This window comes from Oncorhynchus nerka, linkage group LG26 (genome assembly GCF_034236695.1).
Source record: "Oncorhynchus nerka isolate Pitt River linkage group LG26, Oner_Uvic_2.0, whole genome shotgun sequence".
Lineage (NCBI taxonomy): Eukaryota > Metazoa > Chordata > Actinopteri > Salmoniformes > Salmonidae > Oncorhynchus > Oncorhynchus nerka.
Window position 1 is genome coordinate 45,202 of NC_088421.1, and position 22,121 is coordinate 67,322.

General features: G+C 43.3%; 1 protein-coding gene across 4 annotated transcripts in view; it reads left to right on the forward strand.

Annotated features, from left to right (window-relative positions):
* The window catches only part of LOC115121712 (ras-related protein Rab-28), a 47,555-nt gene that overhangs the window by 15,338 nt on the left and 10,096 nt on the right, over positions 1–22,121 (forward strand). For all 4 annotated transcript variants that reach the window (XR_010461301.1, XR_010461302.1, XM_029650843.2 and 1 more), the window contains exons 4-6: positions 975–1,104; positions 21,114–21,217; positions 21,418–21,495. Coding sequence is in view for 2 of the 4 variants with exons in the window: in XM_029650843.2 (XP_029506703.1) it covers positions 975–1,104; positions 21,114–21,217; positions 21,418–21,495 (312 nt within the window). In the remaining 2 variants the exon portion in view is untranslated. The remainder of the gene's footprint in view (positions 1–974; positions 1,105–21,113; positions 21,218–21,417; positions 21,496–22,121) is intronic.

Genomic DNA, 22,121 nt, shown 5'->3' on the forward strand with positions numbered 1-22,121 from the left:
TTATCACAAGCTCTTTATGGGCCTTTCGCAGCCATGGTTCAACGCGCCTCGGGCGATACCAGATCATAGACATTTGGTAGAGCTGCACTGTAATTGTAGCTGACGCAAACTGTCGTCACCCGGCCTTCTGTGTCGTGACATTGCGTGTCCTGTTGCCAGATCATGATGATGCAATCAAAGTCAAGGTAGTCTATTTATTTTGGCTCCTTTTTCATATTCTATAGTCTTTTGGATTGGTAAAGAACAGACTTATGACACAATTTTGGCACTTGAGGCTTTTGTTTTAAACGTGTACACTGAAGTGTTTAATTTTTGTTTACATAAAAAATGGTACAGCAGCCAGCTTCAACGGCCTGGTTCCTGGTGCCTGGTTCTTTTTGTGCTTTGCCATATGACTACTTCTGGTTTTACACCTGACAATACCTTTTGGATACGACAAATGGAGAGCGGTGAGGCTTGTCTGTCTACTTTTCTACTCAACTGCTTCCAGCTTTGAATGTATGCTGACCGTACTTACACTAAGTATTTCGACGAAGGGAGGGTGATGAGACCTAATTCGTAATTACTTTTACCACCCTCTTTTTTTTATTATTATTTTTTTAAGCCCAGACACCTTTTGTGACACAGAGAACCCAACCTCACCCCTATCCTGTTTGGCTGGGTGGACCGATTATAGCGGAGGCGTCGTGGCTCGACTGTATGTTCTTAGCATGTCTCTCTGCATCCTATTAACAGCGATATAGATCATCTTTAATCTCAGGCTAACTCCGAGAGAGCCGAGGAGGTGCCAACTCCTTGGGGACTGTGTGTAGAGGAGCAATTGACTTCCCTCAGACACTAGTGCCACCTACTGCTCACTTTCACACATTCGACCTCTCTGGCATGTTTGTTCTCATCTTATGTCAACTTAAATTCATTTTGGAATGTTGTGATTAGGCTACACCATTTAGATTTTCTGTGGTGTTGCTTTTCAGGGTGTTCTTCTAGTGTACGACATTACAAACTACCAGAGCTTTGAGAATCTGGAGGACTGGTACGGCATGGTCAAGAAGGCCAATGAAGAGTCAGACGTCCAGCCTGTGGTCTCACTGGTGGGAAACAAAAGTCGGTATTTAAAACAACTTTCTGACACACACACACTAGTTCTATTCCTTTCTTCTGCTCATAGGCCACACTCTTATGAGGCTAAAGCAGACGAGTCAACCATAATGTATAAACGCAGAGAGCTGTTAAGAGAATGCCATTTACAATGCAGTGAAGATAAATCACTAGTTTCTCTGCCGGCTAAATGTTTTATTCACACTTTTATACACTGCATGCTTTTGTAGTACAGCACAACCATATTACTGTATCCAGCTCTATTTTGCGAGCCACTGGAAATGGATTTGTCTATTGGGGCTGTTGATTATTCACTTCCCGTTCTGTCTCCACTCCTCTGCACTTTGTGGTGTGTAAGACAGCTAGGTGAGGAAAAATGTTCTTACTATGACTAGAGAATCATCCCTTCTCTGTCGGCTTTGCATTTAGACCCTTTACATAGCAAACTGCTGCTATGTCAAACACCACTCACCATCTGAGCCATGAGCACTGCACAATGCAAAGGAATGTCTAGCTTGGAAAATAAGTGGCAAGCTATGTTTTTCTTCAACCGAAAGGTGCAGTATTGAGAAATGGATTAATTGACACCGTGACCAAAATCAAACTCCCGTTGCAATTTTTTGTTTGTTTTGTTAATTCACTAATAATAAGGCTTGTGTCAGGACATGCAATAAGCAAGCTAGCTATCTAGGTGACCAGCTAAGATTATGATAACTAGCTAACCCTTTCATCTGTGGTTTTAGCTCGCTAGCTATAATAGCCACTAATGCTAGCTATAATAGCCGCTATAATAGCCGCTATGCTAGCTATAATAGCCACAATGCTAGCTATAATAGCCGCTGTGCTAGCTATAATAGCCGCTGTGCTAGCTATAATAGCCGCTGTGCTAGCTATAATAGCCGCTGTGCTAGCTATAGTTGCCGCTGTGCTAGCTATAATAGCCACTATGCTAGCTATAATAGCCACTAAGCTAAGGTATCAGATTGGAGCCAATATAGCTAGCTAATACTGTTGGGCATTCCGGCTCTTTTCAGTTAGCCAGCTCGTTCGGGTCAGCTCACCAAAAAGAGCCGGCTCTTCTTTTTTTCTCAAACAGTTTGCGGTAGTTTGACTATGATTGGTGTTAAAACAATTATACCTTAACCACAATGTATTTAAAAATGCATTGGCTTGTTATGAAAAAGAATGTTATTAAACATTTGCATTTAAAACCTTTTGATGTATATAAACAAAGTAGATATAAATCTAACCATTCAAAACGAATACAATTTGAACAACATAATAGAATATTGCACCATTTCAAAGAAAAATAAAGAAGGATGCCACATGTGCATTTAAAGTATAACTTTTGTAATGTATATAAACAAAGTGCATATAAATCTAACCATTCAAAACTAATACAATTTGAACAACATAATAATAGAATATTGCACCATATCAAAGAAAAATAAATAACAATGTACAAAACTGCAGCATCCCACCTAATATTAAACTGGTCCCTCTTTTCTCTTCTTTATTGCCATGTTATAACCAGCAGCACACAGCAACGCTGACCATATTTTGCTTTTATGAGAGATTTGCATTCAGAAATGCAAGCTGCCTCACTTTCGAAGGGGCTGATGCGGTTTCTTCTCAGTAGTTATTTGTCCTGTTTTCGAGAAGACCCTCTCGAGAAGACCCTCTCCTTGTTCTTCCACCAGCTCAGAGGATCTGCAGATCTTTGGAGGGGCTCCTCCATTATGGCATCTGCTGAGGGATTCCTTTGTGCTGCATCCCCAGTTGCTCTCTTGTCAAACAGCATTCAAACAGCAGATGTTTGTGACACTACTGCTGGTGTTTCTGCTCCATCTGATCCCTCTTCTTCCTATTTCCCTGGTGCCTGAGCCAGCTGACTGCAGGGGCTGTCCCTCCCTACTGATGAGGTTCTTCTTTGAGGAGCTTCATCAATCTCTCTGGCATCACTGAAGGCTAACTTCTTAAACCTGGGGATCAAGCGGTTTCTGATCGCACGTGATTATATTCCATTCTGTGGAACTTTCTGTCCATTGATGAACATAGGGTGTCCATCAATGTCCTGTGGTGACATTTGCTTCTCTCTGGCGGCTGACTGTGATTCGCTGCAGACCCTTAACCAGGAGTATCATTTTTTAGGCTGTCACACAGCTGAAAAGAGATAACAGTAACTTATTAGTTCAGGTACATTTTCATCTACTGCTCATATATATATATATATATATATATATAAATAATGATGTAGTAAGAACTGCTTACTGTACCTCTCCACAGTGACCTGCTCAAAGGGTTCCAGGACTCTGCACACCACCTATTCCTCTTGGGTCAGAGCATCAACAATGGCCAGGGTAGAGATGATGGCATCTTTTGACTCAAGAAACCACTTCAACATATAAAATGTTGAATTCCACCTTGTAGTGCAGTCTTGTTTAGGCCTCAGCTCAGGCATCCCCATCTGGCTTGTGTAGGTTAGTTTTTCAGCACCTACTGTGCACCTGTGGAAGTATTCCACAGCTGCTTTCACTTTGTCCACAGAGCCTCTCTTACAATCCGGTTGATTGTGTTGGCAAGACATGGATGATGGGCCCATTTTAAACATTTTCATGACTTTGGTTATGTTCGCTGCATTGTCGCTAACACAACAAACCACTTTTCCATCTACTTGCCATTTTCTGGCCACTCAACAGTTCCTCTGCCAAGTTCTCTGAGGTGTGTCTGTCGCTGAACTCAAAGCAGTCCAGAAGACAGACATCGAAAAATCTTCAATGGTAACCGACATGTAAGAAGTGGTTACCCTTGATGTCCAGCAGTCAGTAAAACTTCCGTCCTCCATGATCGAAAATGATCTGGCCTTTGGCCTTGTTTTGCTACAGACATGGACTTTGGTATAAACTGGTCCATAGAAGACTGTTGCTGACTGAGTGGATACATGTGTGGAGGTGCTGGCTCCACCACTATCACTACAGCTAGCTTCCCAGTTGGGTGCACAGTTCGCATATGCCGGTTGTGCGTAGAACCGGCTTTATATGAGATTTTGTTTTGGCAAATTCTACACTGTGCTCTAACATTGACTACATTAATAAAATGCTACTGTGCTTCCGACTCATTTTCCAGCTGTCGTTTTCACAGCTGTCCTTCCTCTCACTCCTCGGCTGCTAAGTGTGTGACTGTGAGTGAGTTGGCTCGGCCCTCCCTCACGCAACGTTGGTTCATTGGTTGACACTGCGTGTCTGATTGACAGGAACAACAGGTGAGGCTGTTAGTCTGAGCAGACAGTCAGAACGAATGTGTGTGTGCTTTAGCATTTTGGTCTATATTGTTTCATTTATTTTTCGTCTGAATTAAATAATTCTACTCATTTAAATCTTTTGATTATTCTTATCTTCATTTTTTAAATATTTTTATAAATCGATTCAGCTCTTCTGATATGCGATACGGCTCCCAACGTTCACCTACAAGAGCCGGCTCTTAGAGTCGACTTGTTTGCGAAAGACCTATCACCACTAGCTAACTTTAGTTGGTAACTATTTACTAGTGTGCTGATCTGACCAGCCTCAATCGTATCCGTAAATTTGCAGTTGATAGTCGGATTAGATGATTGTCGTAATAGGGAAAGAAGGGAGCGTATTAAAATGCCTAAATAAAGGTTGGCAATAGGTTTAGCTACCTAAGAATCATGTTTATGGACCAAGAAGCTCAATGCGCACGTTCTCGCTTAACTATGATTTGAGTCATTCAGACAATGTGCATCGTGGTTTTATTTTACCTAACCTCGCTCTCCTTGTTAGATATTATGCACATTTATGGCTTGGTAGCAAATGTCATTGCCATTGAGCTAGTTCTCATAGTAGCAGTAAACTACAACAAGTGATATGAGATGTGAAAGGGAGCGGAGTTACAGCCTCATTCTATCCAATCGTAGCAATAGGATCAATTTACAAACGGCCCATTTGTTGACAGATAGCTGAACTAGACAATTGAGTTTTGTCCTGGCAGCCGAATTGTTTAGAGATGCGTTCCTGACACCGATTTTGTTTTCTTTTTTTTTTCTTCTTCTTTCTTCCTGATCACAGAAAATGACAAAAAAATACTAGTTTCATAAGCATCCGTGATCACAAATCATTATGTTGGAGAAATTTGCATTGAATATATGTTATTTTATATTCTCAAACTAACAGCAGTGCCTATATGATGTGCTTCCATACAGGCACGACATGCTGGAGTGATGATTCTATGCAAATGTCGATCAGTAGACTAATAAAAGTCTCAAGTGGAAGGCAAACAGATTGTCATCTGTAGCACCATAGACTCCACTGATCAGCAAAAACAAGCTCAAATAACTTAATGAATGCACACACTCTTATTGAATATGATTTACCATTCAAATACAATTATTATCATTTTGTTATGTAGTTAGATTGGCGTTAATGCATACATGGCTGGGAAAATGTCCCATTCAATGTCATAACATTTTAACCTTTTGATATCGGCCTAAAATGTCAGCCATCTGCCTCCTTGACGACCACAAAATCAGTATCGGCCCTAAAAAAATTATAGTTTGTTCTGTAACTACGACTGTAGTGAATGCACTAACTGGATAAGAGCGTCTGCTAAATGACTAAAATGTAAATGTGTTGCAACCGATAATACCAGATAGGCATTTGTGTGTTGGGGCTCAAGCTAATTATTGTGTTATGATTGAGCTAATTGATAGTGAGGAGCAGGGTCTCCGTAGGCGATGGGAGATGGGATGTTTGCATGCTCTGGGAAGTGACCCTCTGTGATTAAAGACCATCCGGTGGCTACGGGGCCCCCTCCTTTTACTCTAAATCCCCTCCCCGTCCTCCAACCTCCCAGCCCGGACACCACTTTGGATGAGGTAGAGAATCTGAGATGGTAACCAGACAAAAAAAAACATCTCCCCCAGTCCGCCCCACTCGAAAATAAAGACTAATACTGATGACTCTCTTTTCAACATCCCCTCTGACAGATAGGGAGACATTGTTGCCGCCATGTTATTGTAAAATACGCGCGCACAGTCCCATTGCATGTGTAATGATGGCTATCGACTGTCCCGCCTGTAATATTTGTGTTGTGGAGAAATGACCAGGCAGGAGACGGGAGTACAGTTAGTTGTCGTTTAGTCAAAAACCCTCGTGCGCTACAGTTCGCGGCATTCCAGTGCGCATGTGCATTTCCTATTAGGTGTAGTAACGTAACACTGCCGTAATGCATTACTGCTTAGTAACAGCACAGTAACTAATATAAACAGATGTAGATCCCAGATACTACACTCCTCCCCCATAGTGTTTAACTCCCAGAGAACAAGGTAAATATGTTAGGTAACTACTAATGCAATATCTGAACAATGCATTCTTAAACATTTTTCAACTACTGGGTTGAAGCAGACTTTTCAGAGCCCAGCACAAATCCAGGGGATTATTCTGCCCCGAAGATGGAGTTTGTGTCCTAATAACTAACCCAGGTAATGTCTATTTGCTTTCCTTTTATCTAGGACATATTAAAGTGTTTGTTTTACTGTCCGTTACCTCCTTAACCAGCTCAACTCACAGGTCAAGCCTTTGAGGTGCCCTTCGCTGTCGAATAGGATATCTCCGCTCCTCCTGGGCTTCCTGTGGTGGGCCAGGTTCGGGTGGAAGGTCAGGCTCTGTCTCTCCCGTACGTCCACAGTCAGGAGAATCGTCCTGGGGGTCGTTATTGTTCTTGTTCTCTCGGCATGTCTCTGCTGGGGCGTTGGACCGTAGCAGATGATCCACATGAACGTTGACCTGGCGATGACCAATTTGGACAAAGGTCCTCTGCGTTGCAAGATCACACCTGAGTTCCACAGGCGCTTGGGGTGTCTGAAATCACGTACCATCACCCTCTCTTCCTCTTTGAATTCTCTGACAGTCTTTGAGTGTCTGTCATGAGCTTTCTTCTGCTGTAGCTGGTGCTTTGCCACAGTGCTTGACAAGTCTGGTTTCAACAATGTCAGGCGGGTACGTGGTTGGCGTTTCAGAAACAGTTCAGCTGGTGTACATTCCGTTACTGTGTGTGGGGTGTTACGGTAAGTAAACAGGAACCGGGGAAGCCTTTGGTGGATGGGCACAGACTGAACCTCGAGTCTAGTCCAGGCCTTCTTAAAGGTTTGCACGGCTCTCTCCGCTGCTCCGTTTGATGCCGGATGGTAAGGTGGTGACAGGATGTGCCTTACTCCATTGTTCTTGAGAAACATTTCAAAATCGTTTGACGTGAACGGAGGGCCATTGTCCGATACGAGCTCCTTGACTAGTCCAAAGGATGCAAACAGGTGTCTGAGAAGATTGATGGTCTTCTCAGCTGTGGTCAGTTGAGTAGGGAACACTTCCATCCACTTGGAATGGACATAGACGACAACAAGGAAATGTTGCTTGTCAATTTCGGCGTAATCCACATGGATGCGTTCCCAAGGTGTAGCAGCCCAGGACCATGGATGAAGAGGTGCAGCAGCAGGCTTGTTGCGAACAGCTTCACAAGGTGAGCAGTGGCCTACATGCTGTTGAATGTCCTGATCCAGGCCACCACAGATAACTGCAAGCGAGTGCTTTCATTCGAGTGATCCCTGGATGTCCCTCATGCAGGTCAGATAGCAGTCTCCTCTGGAATTTGTGAGGTACCACCACCCTTGATCCCCACAGAACACACCCTTGATCAGTGGACAACTGGTCTTTCTTGTCGATGAATGGACGAAGGTTATCGTCATTTACGAAGGTTGGCCAACCGCCTAATGTTAAGTCCAAGACTTTGGAAAGCACTGGGTCTTTCCTTGTTTCCTCTGCTATGTCAGAAGCAGATATGGGCAGTTCATCAATGAGAGAGATCTGGAAGACTGCTCTATCATCTTCACTGTCGGAGTCACTATTGCATGGTAGTCTTGATAGTGCATCGGCATTTGCATGATCACTGGATCGTCTGTACTCAATCTCGTAGTCGTAGGCTAACAATATCAGAGCCCAACGTTGCATTCGAAGTGCAGCAAGGGTTGGTATAGCTGATTTTGGTCCAAGGATGGCCAACAGAGGCTTGTGATCTGTCAGCAGTTGGAACTTCCTTCCGTAGAGGTATTTGTGAAACTTCTTCACTCCAAATATTATGCTCAGGGCTTCCTTCTCAATTTGAGCATAATTTTTCTCACTTGGTGACAGAGTCCGTGATGCAAATGCAATAGGGTGTTCTTCACCTGACGGTAGAACATGTGAGATGACGGCTCCTACTCCGTATGGAGATGCATCACACGCGAGTCTCAGCTTCATCTCTGTGTTATAGTGGGTAAGCCACTTGCTCTTTAGCAGACGCTGTTTGCAAGTCTTGAATGCTTCTTCGCATTGTGGCGACCAATTCCACTTTGTATCGGCCTGCAGCAGTTGGTGAAGCGGATGCAACAATGTGGACAAGTTTGCCACAAACTTTCCGTAATAGTTCAGGAGCCCCAAAAATGACCTCAGCTCTGAGATATTTGTGGGTGCTGGTGCGTTCTGATTGCATCCACCTTGCTGTTGGTTGGGTGCAGGCCTTGTGCATCAATCTTGTATCCGAGATACTCCACTGAGTCCTGGAGGAACTCCCACTTGCTGCGTTTCATTCTCACTCCGTATTTCTCCAGTCTTGACATCACTTTGTCCAGCACTACAAGGTGCTCTCCAATGGTTGGTGCTGACACGAGGATGTCGTCCATGAAGCACACAACATGGTCTATACCGTCCAAGATCTGATCCATTGTTTATTGGAATATCGCTGGAGCTGTCGAGATTCCATAGGCCAAGCGATTGAATCTGAATAGCCCCTTGTGTGTATTGATGGTCAGATACTGTTCTGACTCCGGATCCAGCTTCAGTTGCTGATAAGCGAATGCCAGGTCCAGCTTACTGAAAACCTTCCCACCAGCTAGAGTGGCAAATAGATCTTCAGCGTTTGGTAGTGGATATTCCTCTGGTAGTATGCAGCGATTTACTGTGACCTTGTAGTCACCGCACATTCTGACGGTCTTGTCTTTCTTTGGGACTACAACAATCGGAGCGGCCCAGTCGCTCCTCGCTACTTTCGTTATGTTATTCTTCTGTAGGCGGTCCAGTTCCTTCTCTACGGCTTCCTTAAGAGCATAGGGAACTGGACGTGGTTTGAAAAAGATAGGCTTGGTTCCTTCTTGCACTCTGACTTTTGCTGTGAAGTCTTGTATTTCACCGTAGCCATCTTTGAAAAGTTCTTTGTGCTTCTCCAGCATGTTAGTGAGTGTAGCCTGACTCACTGGTTTGTCATTTCTCAGACTGAAGATTTCTCCCCAGTTCAACTTGATCTTTTGTAGCCAGTTTCTGCCTAGCAAGGCTGATTTTTCTCCTTTAACAATGACAAGCGGTAGCGTCCACTCCTTCCCCTCAAACCGGACTGGTACCTGGATCTGCCCTAACACAGGAATAGTGTCACCAGTGTATGAAGAAAGGCGGATGGACGCGGGCTGAAGAGGGCACTCTTTCAGTTTTTCTTTGTAGAGTCTCTCTGGAACCAGAGATACAGACGCTCCGGTGTCCAGCTGCATTTTAACTGGTTTTCCTGCTAACTCCATGTTGAGATAGATTCCATCTTTTAGTTGTTGAGCTGTGTACACTGTGAACAGTTCCACTACTGTTTCAGTTGTACCTTCCTCTTCTTGTGCTGCGTCTGACACTTTGTGCGCTCTTGCTGTGCGTTTCGAAGCTTTACACACTCTCTGTGCTAAATGACTTAAATGTAAATGTCTGTAAATGTCAAACCTTTCCACAATTGTGGCACTTTTCCTTTTGGAATCGACATTCACTGTGCTGATGATTATCTCCCCCACATCTGTAGCAACTTGGCTTAGACCTTTTGAGATGTGGGCTGCTTTGTTCTTGTGTAACCTTGAGGACGGGACTGAAAAAAGTGTGACTTTTGTGAGCTTTTTTCACCACGTGCATCACTGACCTTGTGAACACCTTTCTGACGTTCTGCATGTCCCGATAGCTCAATAGTATCCCTGTGGGCAAGCTCGAGTCCAAGTGCTATATCACAGGCTTTCTTAAAGGTCAGGTCCTTCTCTGACAGGAGCCTTCTTGTGATATGCTTCACCTGTGAGACCACATACAAACTTGTCTCGGAGAGCATCATCAAGAAATTGTGCAAACTCGTGCAAACGCTCCAAATAGGAATCAAAATCCTCTTTTGTAGCCTCAAACTCTGGTACTCGACCAATGGTTGCCATTTTCACAGTTAATTGTTCAGTTTCCTTATATTCCTTAATTTTCTGAATATTCATCTACTTCTTCACTTCAGAAGTTTCTGCAATTACTTCATTCACTGCACTCATTTGTATTAATGTACACACCGTGTTACATCCCTTCTTCCTTTTTTTTTTTTTTTTCCCTTGACAATATTTCTCCACTGAGATCGCCTTATTTCAATGGGTTCAATGACAGTTTCTTTTATTTAACCACCAGAGGGCAGTGTCGCTATTCTGGACTCCAATAGTCTTGCTTACTTGGCAGCTCCTGAATACTGTACTAGCAGTGCTAGCAGTGCTTAGCCTACTCTACTGGCGAAATAAAAAATAAAAAAACTGACAAATTACATAATTATTTTGAGTTTCATTACTCACGCAACATTCTTCCCTTCAAGCAATGTCCGTTTATGTAGTTTAATCACCTCGTCGCCACTGTAATATTTGTGTTGTGGAGAAATGACCAGGCAGGAGACGGGAGTACAGTTAGTTGTCGTTTAGTCAAAAACCCTCGTGCTCTACAGTTCGCGGCATTCCAGTGCGCATGTGCATTTCCTATTAGGTGTAGTAACGTAACACTGCCGTAATGCATTACTGCTTAGTAACAGCACAGTAACTAATATAAACAGATGTAGATCCCAGATACTACACCGCCTTGAACCCCACCCCAATGATGAACTGCCCACAGAGTGGTGTCTACACAGGAAGCCTCTCGCTAATGTTACTCAACAGGGCCTTTAGGTCAGGGCTTAATCTGCCTGTCTAGCATAGGGATTCTCTTGTCTTTGCATTAGTGCGCATCTCTTAATGCCCGGGCCTAACGTCAGGCGCCTCTGTATTTAGGCTACATTTCGTATACTACCGGTGAGTGTGTCTGTGTATACGTGTGTGTAAGTGCGTTATGTATTTAAGCAGCGTATACCCCACTGTCAGGGTCCCCTCGCCCACTCAGTCAGTCTGCTCTTCATGGCCGTATTGGTGAGAATCGCGCATATGTGTTTTTCTGCTCCTAAAGTCCGCAAAGAAAAACTAAATCCCACACAGATTGACCTACCTGGAGCAATCAATTACCTAGCGAGACTTTATGAATCCCTGAATCCTCTCAGACTCTGTTTTTTCAGAGGGCATGAAGAGACTTAGTCTAGCGATCTTGTGGGAATTGCCCACACAGACGTTTCTGTTTTTCTATAATTGTTGTTCTTATTTTTACCAAGTGCCCGCCCCTCACCCAGTTACAATGCATAGAATAAAAAATATACACCATTCTCGGGGAGGGTTGTAGGTTCATGAAATCCAAATGAGTGAAGCAGCCGCCAATCCTCAGACCGTGTTTATGACGTCTGTAATGGAATGACAAACCTAACCAGGCGTTTCATAGCCACACCATCTGCACCATACAAATGTATGTCCACGAGAGGGTCTTCTGGGAGATCCCTTCTCTCTCTCTTAACCACGGACATCTTAGTGTTTCCCTTCATCATTCCCTCACTTATCAAATATGTAGTATGGAAATATGCAGTGTTATTGACTCACGAGTTGCTTTTGGATGTCTACACTATCCTGTACGAACAATCTGAGGGGGTAAATCTTTAAAAATGACGGTATGACTCCCACCATTTATTTTTTACCTAATGCAGTGCTTTTGAGACAGATGCTAATTTATCCTCTTTACCTTTACCTACTCTTTACACTGACCGCCCTTCTGTGCCCTTTGACAAGTGGGGAACAGCCTCCCCGTTCTTCTGCTTAACACGGCCGTGTAGGGATAAGTTTGCTTGTTAAGCTCGGCGTTGTGCACCCTTTGCCCTCCACATGCTGCCCAGAACCTTATGTTTAATAATGGCACCACTTGTAACAATTCAGGGAGGAAGCCAATTAAATATTTTATTGAAGACACCCACACAGAAACATGCACACAAACACACACACACACTGTGCACACTCACACAGAGAAACATAGACACTGAAACACTTGCAGGGGGTGGGCTTTGCTGGGAAAGCATGGGTAATGGAAGAACTCTAAACTCCTGGTCTGTATAAACATACTATAATAGTTTATTTCAGCTTGGCCCAGTTGAACACCGTATGGTACAAAGTATCCTCTCCGGAAAATGTAGACTTCATATCCATGCAGTCTCCCACACTCACGAAAGTAGTGTTTTCCTATATTATTCAAAATGATGTTTGATATTTTATTAGTTTTACTGTCATACATCTTGAATTACTGACGGATAATTGGGCTAGTTAGAGACCTGTGGTTTGTGTAGAGAAAGGTGTCGTGCTGTGTGAGGACAGGATGTAAATGTTTTCATCTCTAGGTGAAAGATGGCACCATTAAATAAATGATCTGGTACTTTTGTATACTTCTTAGCTAATATTTCTGAAAGTAGCGCGCACGAGCTGAAAGTGGTCCCAGAAAATTCTGAACTATGTCACATATGAAGCTCATTTTGCTAGAACTCTAATTGCTAGGGGTCTCGTCCAAATGTTGGGAAAATGGCGAAGCACAGCTTCCAGAAAGATGGTTGTTTCAAACTTGCTTCTGCCCATAGATTATGCATGTAAGAATACTGTTCATTGACTAGAAGATCAGCACAAAGCTCAGGACCCTGGAACTGGAACCTCCATCTGCAGCTGGATCCTGTCCTTTCTAACAGGCCGCCCCCAGGTGGTGAGGGTAAGCAACAACACATCTGCCACGCTGACCATCAACACTGGGGCTTCTCAACGGTGTGTGCTCATTCCACTCCTGTACTCCCTATTCACCCACGACCGCTTCGCCACGCACGACTCCAACACCAACATAAAGTTAGCTGATGACACGACGCGGTAGGACTGATCACTGACAACGATGAAGCAGCCTACAGGGAGGAGGTCAGAGACCTGGGAGTGTGGTGCCGGGAAAACAACCTCTCCCTCAATGTCAGCAAGACAAAGGAGCTGATCGCGGACGACAGAAAACATCCACATCGATGGGGCTGCCGAGGAGCGGGTTGAGAGTTTCAAGTACCTCAATGTCCACATTTCCTAAGGAATTAACATGGTCCACACACACAGTTGTGAAGAGGGCACGACAGCACCCATTACCCCTCAGCAGGCTGAAAAGATGTAGCATGGGCCCCCAGATCCTCAAGTTCTACAGCTGCACCATTGAGAGCATATTGACTGGCTGCATCACTGCTTGATATGGCATCTGCAAGGCACCCGACCCAAAGGCGCGTCAGAAGGTGGCGAGTACGGCCCAGTACATCACTGGGGCTCAATTCCCAGCCGTCCAGGACCTCTATACAGGCTTATTCTGAAATTGATGAATTATTTTATTTTTTTACCTCATCAATCTACACACAATACCCCATAATGACAAAGCAAAAACAGGTTGTTAGAACTTTTTGCTAATGTATAAAAAACTTTTTTTTTTTTATATATAACATTTACTAAAGTATTCAGACCCTTTACTCAGTACTTTGTTGAAGCACCTTTGGCAAATCGGAAAGATAGCTAAGAGCAAGCCCATGTAATGCTTTGTAGGTTAGCAGTAAAATCTTGAAATCAGCCCTTGCCTTAACAGGAAGCCAGTGTAGGGAGCACTGGAGTAATATGATACATTTTTTTTGGTTCTAGTCAAGATTCAGCTGTATTTAGCACTAAATTGCTTTTATTTAGGTCCTAAACGATATCATAACTGCCAACGATAAAAGACTACTGTGCAGCCATCTTCATCGACCTGGCCAAGACTTTCGACTCTGTCAATCACCGTATTCTTATCGGCAGACTCAACAGCCTTCGTTTCTCAAATGACTGCCTCTCCTGGTTCACTAACTACTTCTCAGACAGAGTTCCGTGTGTCAAATCGGAGGCCGTGTTGTCCTGACCTCTGGCACAGGGTTCAATTCTCGGGCCGACTCTATTCTCTGTATACATCAAATGCAAAAGAGCACATGTTGCTCTTGCTGCTGGTGATTCACTGATCCACCTTTACGCAGACGACACCATTCTGTATCTTCTGGCCCTTCTTTGGACACTGTGTTAACTAACCTCCAAACGAGCTTCAACGCCATACATATATGCCATATCTCCTTCCGGGGCCTCCAACTGCTAGTAAAAAGGAAATGCATGCTCTTCAACCGATCGCTGCCCGCACCTGCCCGTCCAGAGTAGTGATGCTAGTCGGGCGGTTCTGACTTAGAATACTCTCCTTCCAGAGTCACATCAAACATCTCCAATCCAAAATGAAATCTAGAATTTGCTTCCTATTTCGCAACAAAGCATCCTTCACTCATGCTGCCATGCTACCCTCGTAAAACTGACCATCCTACCGATCCTCGACTTCGGTGATGTCATTTACAAAATAGCCTCTGACACTCTATTCTGCAAACGTGATGCAGTCTATCACAGTGCCATCCGTTTTGGCACCAAAGCCCCATATACTACCCACCACTCCGACCTGTATGCTCTAGTCGGCTGGCCCTCGCTACATATTCATCGCCAAACCCACTGGCTCCAGGCCATATAAGTCTTTGCTAGGTAAAGCTCCACCTTATCTCAACTCACTGGTCACCATCGCAACATCCACCCATAGCACGTGCTCTAGCAGGTATATCTCACTGGTCATCCCCAAAGCCAACAACTCATTTGGCCGCCTTTCCTTCCAGTTCTCTGCTGCCAATGACTGGAAGGAATTGCAAAAATCACTGAAGTTGGATTTATGTCTCCCTAACTAACTTTTAAGCGTCAGCTGTCAGAGCAGCTTACCGATCGCTGCAGCTGCACAGAGCCCATCTGTAAATAGCCCATCCAACTACCTACCTCATCCCCATATTCGTTTTAGTTTTTCTGCTCTTTTGCATACCAGTATTTCTACTTGCACATCCTCATCTGCACATATCATTCCAGTGTAAATGACTTCATTTGCACACACTGTATACAGATTTTTTTGTTTGTGTTATTGACTTTTGTTCTCTGTTCTTGTCGCACTGCTTTGCTTTATCTTGGCCAGGTTGCAGTTAGTTGTAAATGAGAACTTAACCTACCTGGTTAAAAAAGAAAAATGCTTTCCGGTATCTAAGAGCTCCCGAAGCCACTCCTGCATTGTTTTGGCTGTGTGCTTAGGGTCGTTGTCTTGTTGGAAGGGGAACCTTCGCCCCAGTCTGAGGTCCTGAGTGCTCTGGAGCCGGTTTTCATCAATGATCTTGTTGTACTTTGCTCCGTTCATGTTTGCCTTGATCCTGACTAGTCTCCGAGGCTCTGTCGCTAAAAAACATCCCCACAGCATGATTCTGCCACCACCGTGCTTCACTGTAATGTTGGTGCCAGGTTTCCTCCAGACATGACGCTTGGCATTCAGGCGAAAGAGTTTTTGCTCTGACCTGCACTGTCAATTGTGGTACCTTTTATATAGACAGGTGTGTGCCTTTCCAAATCATGTCCAATCAATAGAATTTACCACAGGTGGACTCCAATCAAGTTGTAGAAACATCTCAAGGACGATCAGTGGAAACCAGATGCATCTGAGCTCAATTTCGAGTCTCTTTGCAAAGTTCTAAAAACCCTTTGCTAACATTTCTAAAAACCTGTTTTCTCTTTGTCATTATGAGGTATTGTGTGTAGATTGCTGAGGATTTAATCAATTTTAGGATATGGTTGTAACGTAACAAAGTGGAAATAAATCAAGGGATCTGAATACTTTCCGAGGGCACTGTAGCTAGAATCTGTTTTGAAGAGATTGTACTTTTGTTTTGTTGCAATTTAAACACTATTTGTGGTTGTCATTAGCAGTCCTTGCAAGAATGAAAATATGTATTATTTCTGGCAATGAATTCTAACAAAAAATATAATAATTTCTGCCAACATATCAGTCATTGCATTCCTATATTATTATATGCAGTATTGTTTTATTGTATTTTTAAAAATTAATTTACAGAACATTATTAAGTCTTCTATCTTGGCATGTAGGAACTTGTAAGTAATGGTCAAGTTTTTTGACCCAAATGTATACGTGGCCCATGTTTATTTTCATTCGGGAGGCACTTTGAGTCTCTTGGTGAGTATTGTTTCTCTGGTATTCCTGTGTGAGGGAACGTAATAACTTAGGCTAACTCTCCCAGCGACTGCAGGAGCAAAATAACACATGCCTACTCTCCCATGTCTTAAGATTGGCTCACAAATTCTACAAGTTAGTCTTTTGTAATTATGGAGCAGGTTTTTCAAAATGAACATTTAGTCTATTGCTTTGTGTAATGAATTGCATTTTGGTAGGATATTTTGGCTGACAGAATTGGGCCTGGTCCTTTACACACAATGTCTTACCAAATATTCAGTATATTTTTGTGTTCTTGCAACTCATCAAACAATGTGTTTCTAGTATTTCTAGGGATATACTGTAAGTTCATTATTTGCACACATTTTTTTTCTTTGCATCCACAATAGGTTCAGGTGTGTTTTAAACTGTCACCTATATGACTATGCAATGATAGAAGACAACAAGGGTTGTTTGTCTTTGTATGGCCTGTCATGACAGCACAGAGAAACCTTATTTTAATTGCTTTATCTTCACTTCTCCCCATTGTCAAGTTTACTTAGTGTCCTGCCACTCCACGGCCCCAGTGTGTTAATGTTGGCTAATCTGACTCTGACAGATGATTGATAACCACTCCCAAGTGTGCAGGATCCAAAGGATTAGCACGGTTTACTTCTGGTAGCATGCGGGGTACGTTCCCTCTAAGTCACGCTAATTAATAATGTGCTGACGCCTAGAAGACAGCCATGTTTATGCGGGCGGAGAGATGCGACAACCTGTGTGTGTGTGTGTGTCTGTCTGTCCAGGGGGACTAAAAAGGTTTGTGCAAGTTCCAGACTCCTATGTCATGACACATACAATAACTTTTTCCCAGTTAGGTGGTCCCAATATTCTTAGAATGATTCACATGACAACAACAAAAATCACAAAAGACTGTCTAAAAATGTGCCTTTCTCTTGGAAATGTCTATGGATGGTGACTGGCCTGTTTATATTTGGGTCACTATGACTTATTATGTTATTAATAATACTGGAGGGCACTGTTTACATTGCTCTTCAGAACACACACATACACACACACACACTCACTCACTCACACACACACCCCGAAACCAAGGGGCATGAGAACAAGAGAAAACACTGACTGCTTGAATGAAGCTTCACACAAAGAGCAAAACTCGGAGGGACGAGAGAAATTCAACTCCATACAGTAGCCTACTACCTCCTCCGTCTCCCATAGACACGTCTGCACCAGATACCGGGCGTGGCCATCTCGTCATACAAATCCAGTAACAAAGTGGGAAGCTATTGCTTTCAGCAGCAAGACCCCCCAGATGACCTTCCCTTGTGACTCAGGTGTGACCCTGTATTGGGGAAGGGGAGATGTGAAACGCCTGGTATCACTGTGTGACAGGTTAAAGGAAATATTCATAGCCTGTTATACATTAAAAAGTATTAGTAAGTTCATAGTATGTGAGGATCTTAAAACATCTAAGGTTAAAAAGATGCATTCACTATTAGTTGATAGAGATTGATAACATTCATATAATTGTGTTAAAGTTCAAATCTGTCAAAGGGTACGAATTGTGAGAGTAATGTGTAAACATTATATTGATTACTTTATTTTGTGGTGCCTAAAAGTGTTAATCTGTGATCTACGAAATGCTCTTAATCTATGGGCCGGAGATCGATTGCTCTGGTCTCCACCCATATTCCTGGGGAAAATCGCGGTCTTTTCTCGTTGAACTAAAGTTGAATTGAGAATACAACACCGTATCACTCTCGTGATTATTTCTCCCGTTTTCAGGGGCGTAACAACTGCACCAGAGTTGAATGCACAGAGACGCAGGCACAATGGCTAGAAAGGAAAGCACTAGCATTGTACCCATTCTGTAAATCATCGTGGTGTTGACAGACCTAGTTTTTAGGCCGTTGTGTGCACCTTTTAAAGACCTGATTTCTAATTCAGCTTTTTCTCAACAGACACCCATACTTCTGGGTAAGAGCTGGGCTCTTTTGACTTGGTCCATGTAGAGCTAAATATGCCTATGTTATGGAATGTGTGACACTGCGCTTAAATCGCACCTGGAAATGGAGGCCTTGGGACTCTGAATTAGGGTTGCAAAGCTACTGGTAATTTGCCAAAGTTACCTGAAACTTCAGCAATTTAGCTAATTAACAGAATCTATGGCAAACCATAACTTTGGTAACTTAAATAACTTTATATATATATATATATATATAGTATTCATTTGTTTTATATCTGTCCATATTGTCCATGAGTTTCTACTAGATAGATCATGATTAAAGAGAAAATAGCCTAATTAATTTGAAAAAGTACATAATCAACAATGGCATTATTTTCAATGCTCTGCAACTTTTCCAACTATTTACTTTTTTCACAACTGCCACCAGTTTGATGCCAAATTATTGACAACAAATACATATTGACATAGTTCTAGTAAATCAATAAAAGTGTGTATAAAAAATATGAAGGATATTTAATGATGAAACAATGGTATTCACTAAGTTTATGGTTTAATAATGATAATGTTTTTATAATAAAATCATTTTATTTAATGATCTATACAGGCATTCGGAAAGTTTTCAGACCTTCACTTTTTCCACAGTTTGTTACTTTACAGCTTTATTCTAATATGGATTCAATAAAACTTTTTCCTCAATCTACACACAATACCCCATAATGACGAAGCGAAAACAACAGGTGAGGTTGAGGTCGAAGGAATTGTCCGTGGAGCTCCAAGACAGGATTGTGTCGAGGCACAGATCTGGGGAAGGGTACATAAACACTTCTGCAGCATTGAAGGTCCCCAAGAACACAGTGACCTCAAAGATACTTAAATTGAAGTAGCTTGGCCGAACGTCCAGCACTAGGAAGTTCCGAACTGAGAAATCGGGGGAGAAGGGCCTTGGTCAGGCAGGTGAGCAAGAACCCTATGGTCACTCTGACAGAGCTCCAGAGTTCATCTGTGGAGATGGGAGAACCTTCCAGAAGGACAACCATTTCAGAAGGACTCTACCAATCAGGCATTTATGGTAGAATGGCCAGACAGAAGCCTTCTTAGGGTTTGCCAAAAGGCACCTAAAGGACTCTGACCATAAGAAATAAGATTCTGTGGTCTGATAAAACATAGATTGAACTCTTTGGCCTTCCAACAAGACAACGACCCTAAGCACACAGCCAAGACAATGCAGGAGTGGCTTTGGGACAAGTCTCTGAATGTCCTTAAGTGGCCCAGCCAGAGCCCGGACTTGAACCTGATCGAACATCTCTAGATGTAGAGATGTAGAGAGACCTGAAAAAAAGCTGTGCAGCAATGCTCCCCATCCAATATGACAGAGCTTGAGAGGATCTGTAGAGAAGAATGGGAGAAACTCTCCAAATACAACACTCCCCAAGCTTGTAGCGTCATACCCAAGAAGACTCGAGGCTGTAATCGCTGTCAAAGGTGCTTCAACAAAGTGCTGAGTAAAGGGTCTGAATACTTCAGACTTCACAAAATCGATGGCATCATGAGGGAGGAAAATGATGTGGATATATTGAAGCAACATCTCAAGACATCAGTCTTGGTTGGTTGCCCAAATGGACCGCAAGCATAATTCCAAAGTTGTTTGCAAAATGCCTTAAGGGCAACAAAGTCAAGGTATTGGAGTGGCCATCACAAAGCCCTGACCTAAATCCCATAGAAAATTTGTGAGCAGATCTGAAAAAGCGTGTGCGAGCAAGGAGGCCTACAAACCGGACTCAGTTACACCAGCTCTGTCAGGAGGAATGTGCCAAAATTCACCCAACTTATTATGGGAAGCTTGTGGAAGGCTACCCGCAATGTTTGACCCAAATTAAAACATTTAATGGCAATGATACCAAATACTAATTGAGTGTATGTAAACTTCTGACCCACTGGGAATGTGATGAAAGAAATCAAATCTGAAGTAAATCACACTCTCTACTATTATTCTAACATTTCACATTCTTAAAATAAAGTGGTGATCCTAACTGACCTAAGACAGGGAAGTTTTACTAGGATTAAATGTCAGGAATTGTGAAAGACTGAGTTTAAATGTATTTGGCTAAGGTGTATGTAAACTTCCGACTTCAACTGTGTTGTGTGCCAGATTTTCTAAAAACCTGATTTTGCTTTGTAATTATGGGCTATTGTGTGTCGATTGATGAGGGGGGGGGGGACAATTGAATACATTTTAGAATAAGGCTGAAACTCTCAATGTGGAAAAAGTGTCTGAAAACTTTCTGACTGCATTGTATGTGATAAGGCCACACAGACAGCCAGAGGTAATTACAGACACCTGTGACAATCTGAAGTAGCCAAAGGGGCCACTAGATGTGATAAATTACATCAAATCCTTGAAAGATACCAACAAACTGATAGTTTACTGGTAAAATTATTACGTTTCCCGGAATATACCCTCCCTCTGCAACCCTAGTTGCAACCCTAGTTTCCCCGAAAAGGAGAAAAATTACAAAAAGGTGCCTTAACTGAACGTGACACAACAATTAAATGATGTTGCCAATTATCTACGTCAGGCAGACCCTGAGTGTATCTTGAGCTCGTGTAAACCTCATAATTTCTGTGCAAGTCCAGAAATGAGGTTCGCTCTGTCTGTGTACTGTGTAACCCTGTGTGAAGTCAATCTTGCTATCGGTGTAATTTGCTGACATATTGCATTTCGTCCACAGTTGACCTGGAGCACATGAGGACAGTGAAGGCTGACAAACACCAGCGCTTCTGCCAAGACAACAGCCTCATCAGTCAGTTCGTATCAGCCAAGACCGGAGACTCAGTGAGTCAGTTTACCCAGTAAATTACATCAAAAGTGACGCGCACACACACCAACAACAACAACAACAAAATGACCACTGAAATACTTTGCTGTGATGATGACTAAGCAAAATTGATGCGGCGCAATATTTGTTTATTTGCGCACATATTCTGTGTTTCTGCTCATCGCTCTTTCCTTTTGCCACCCTGCCTTCCCTTCAGGTGTTCCTGGCATTCCAGAGAGTGGCTGCAGAGATTCTGGGGGTGAAGCTCAACAAAGCAGAGATTGAGCAGTCCCAGGTGAGTCTTCATTAGGCCTTTCTCTTGCGTTTCCCAGAGAGAATTATATAGCAGCTCCTCGAGTCATGTCGCCATTTTTTGGGGGACGGTTTCTTCTAACCACACGCATGTACACAAGGTCAAACAGAGTGCGCCAGGTCATGAGTTCACCGCACCCGGTAGAGGACTCTTGTTACTCCTGTGATGCTGTACCTGTGACTGACACTGTCCATCTGTAAATACAGCCATGTTGTTGATGTTAGAGCCCAATGGTGTGTGAAGCGAGAGGTCAAGAGGTTGGAAGGTTTGTCTGAATCTTCTGATTTATTGTGTTTATCTCCCGCCAATGTGGGCTGAACGGGGCCTCCTAGCTCGGCCTCGATGAACCAGCCAGACCAGGCGGCCTTGTCACTGGTGGGATTAAGGCAGGGCATCTCCCCCAGAGGCATTAATCCTGGCTGTGATATGACTGGCTGGTGCCGCGCTGGCTAGAGAGCGGCTGATGAGGCTGATTCTATGGGGAGGTCAGGACCCCCCCCCAGAGACGGGAGAGCACCAAGGGAGCGAAGGCTAGGAGGTGACTCTCAAACGCACTTCCACCCCTACCCTGCCCCTTCTGCTGTCAACAGACCGAGGCTAATGAATGT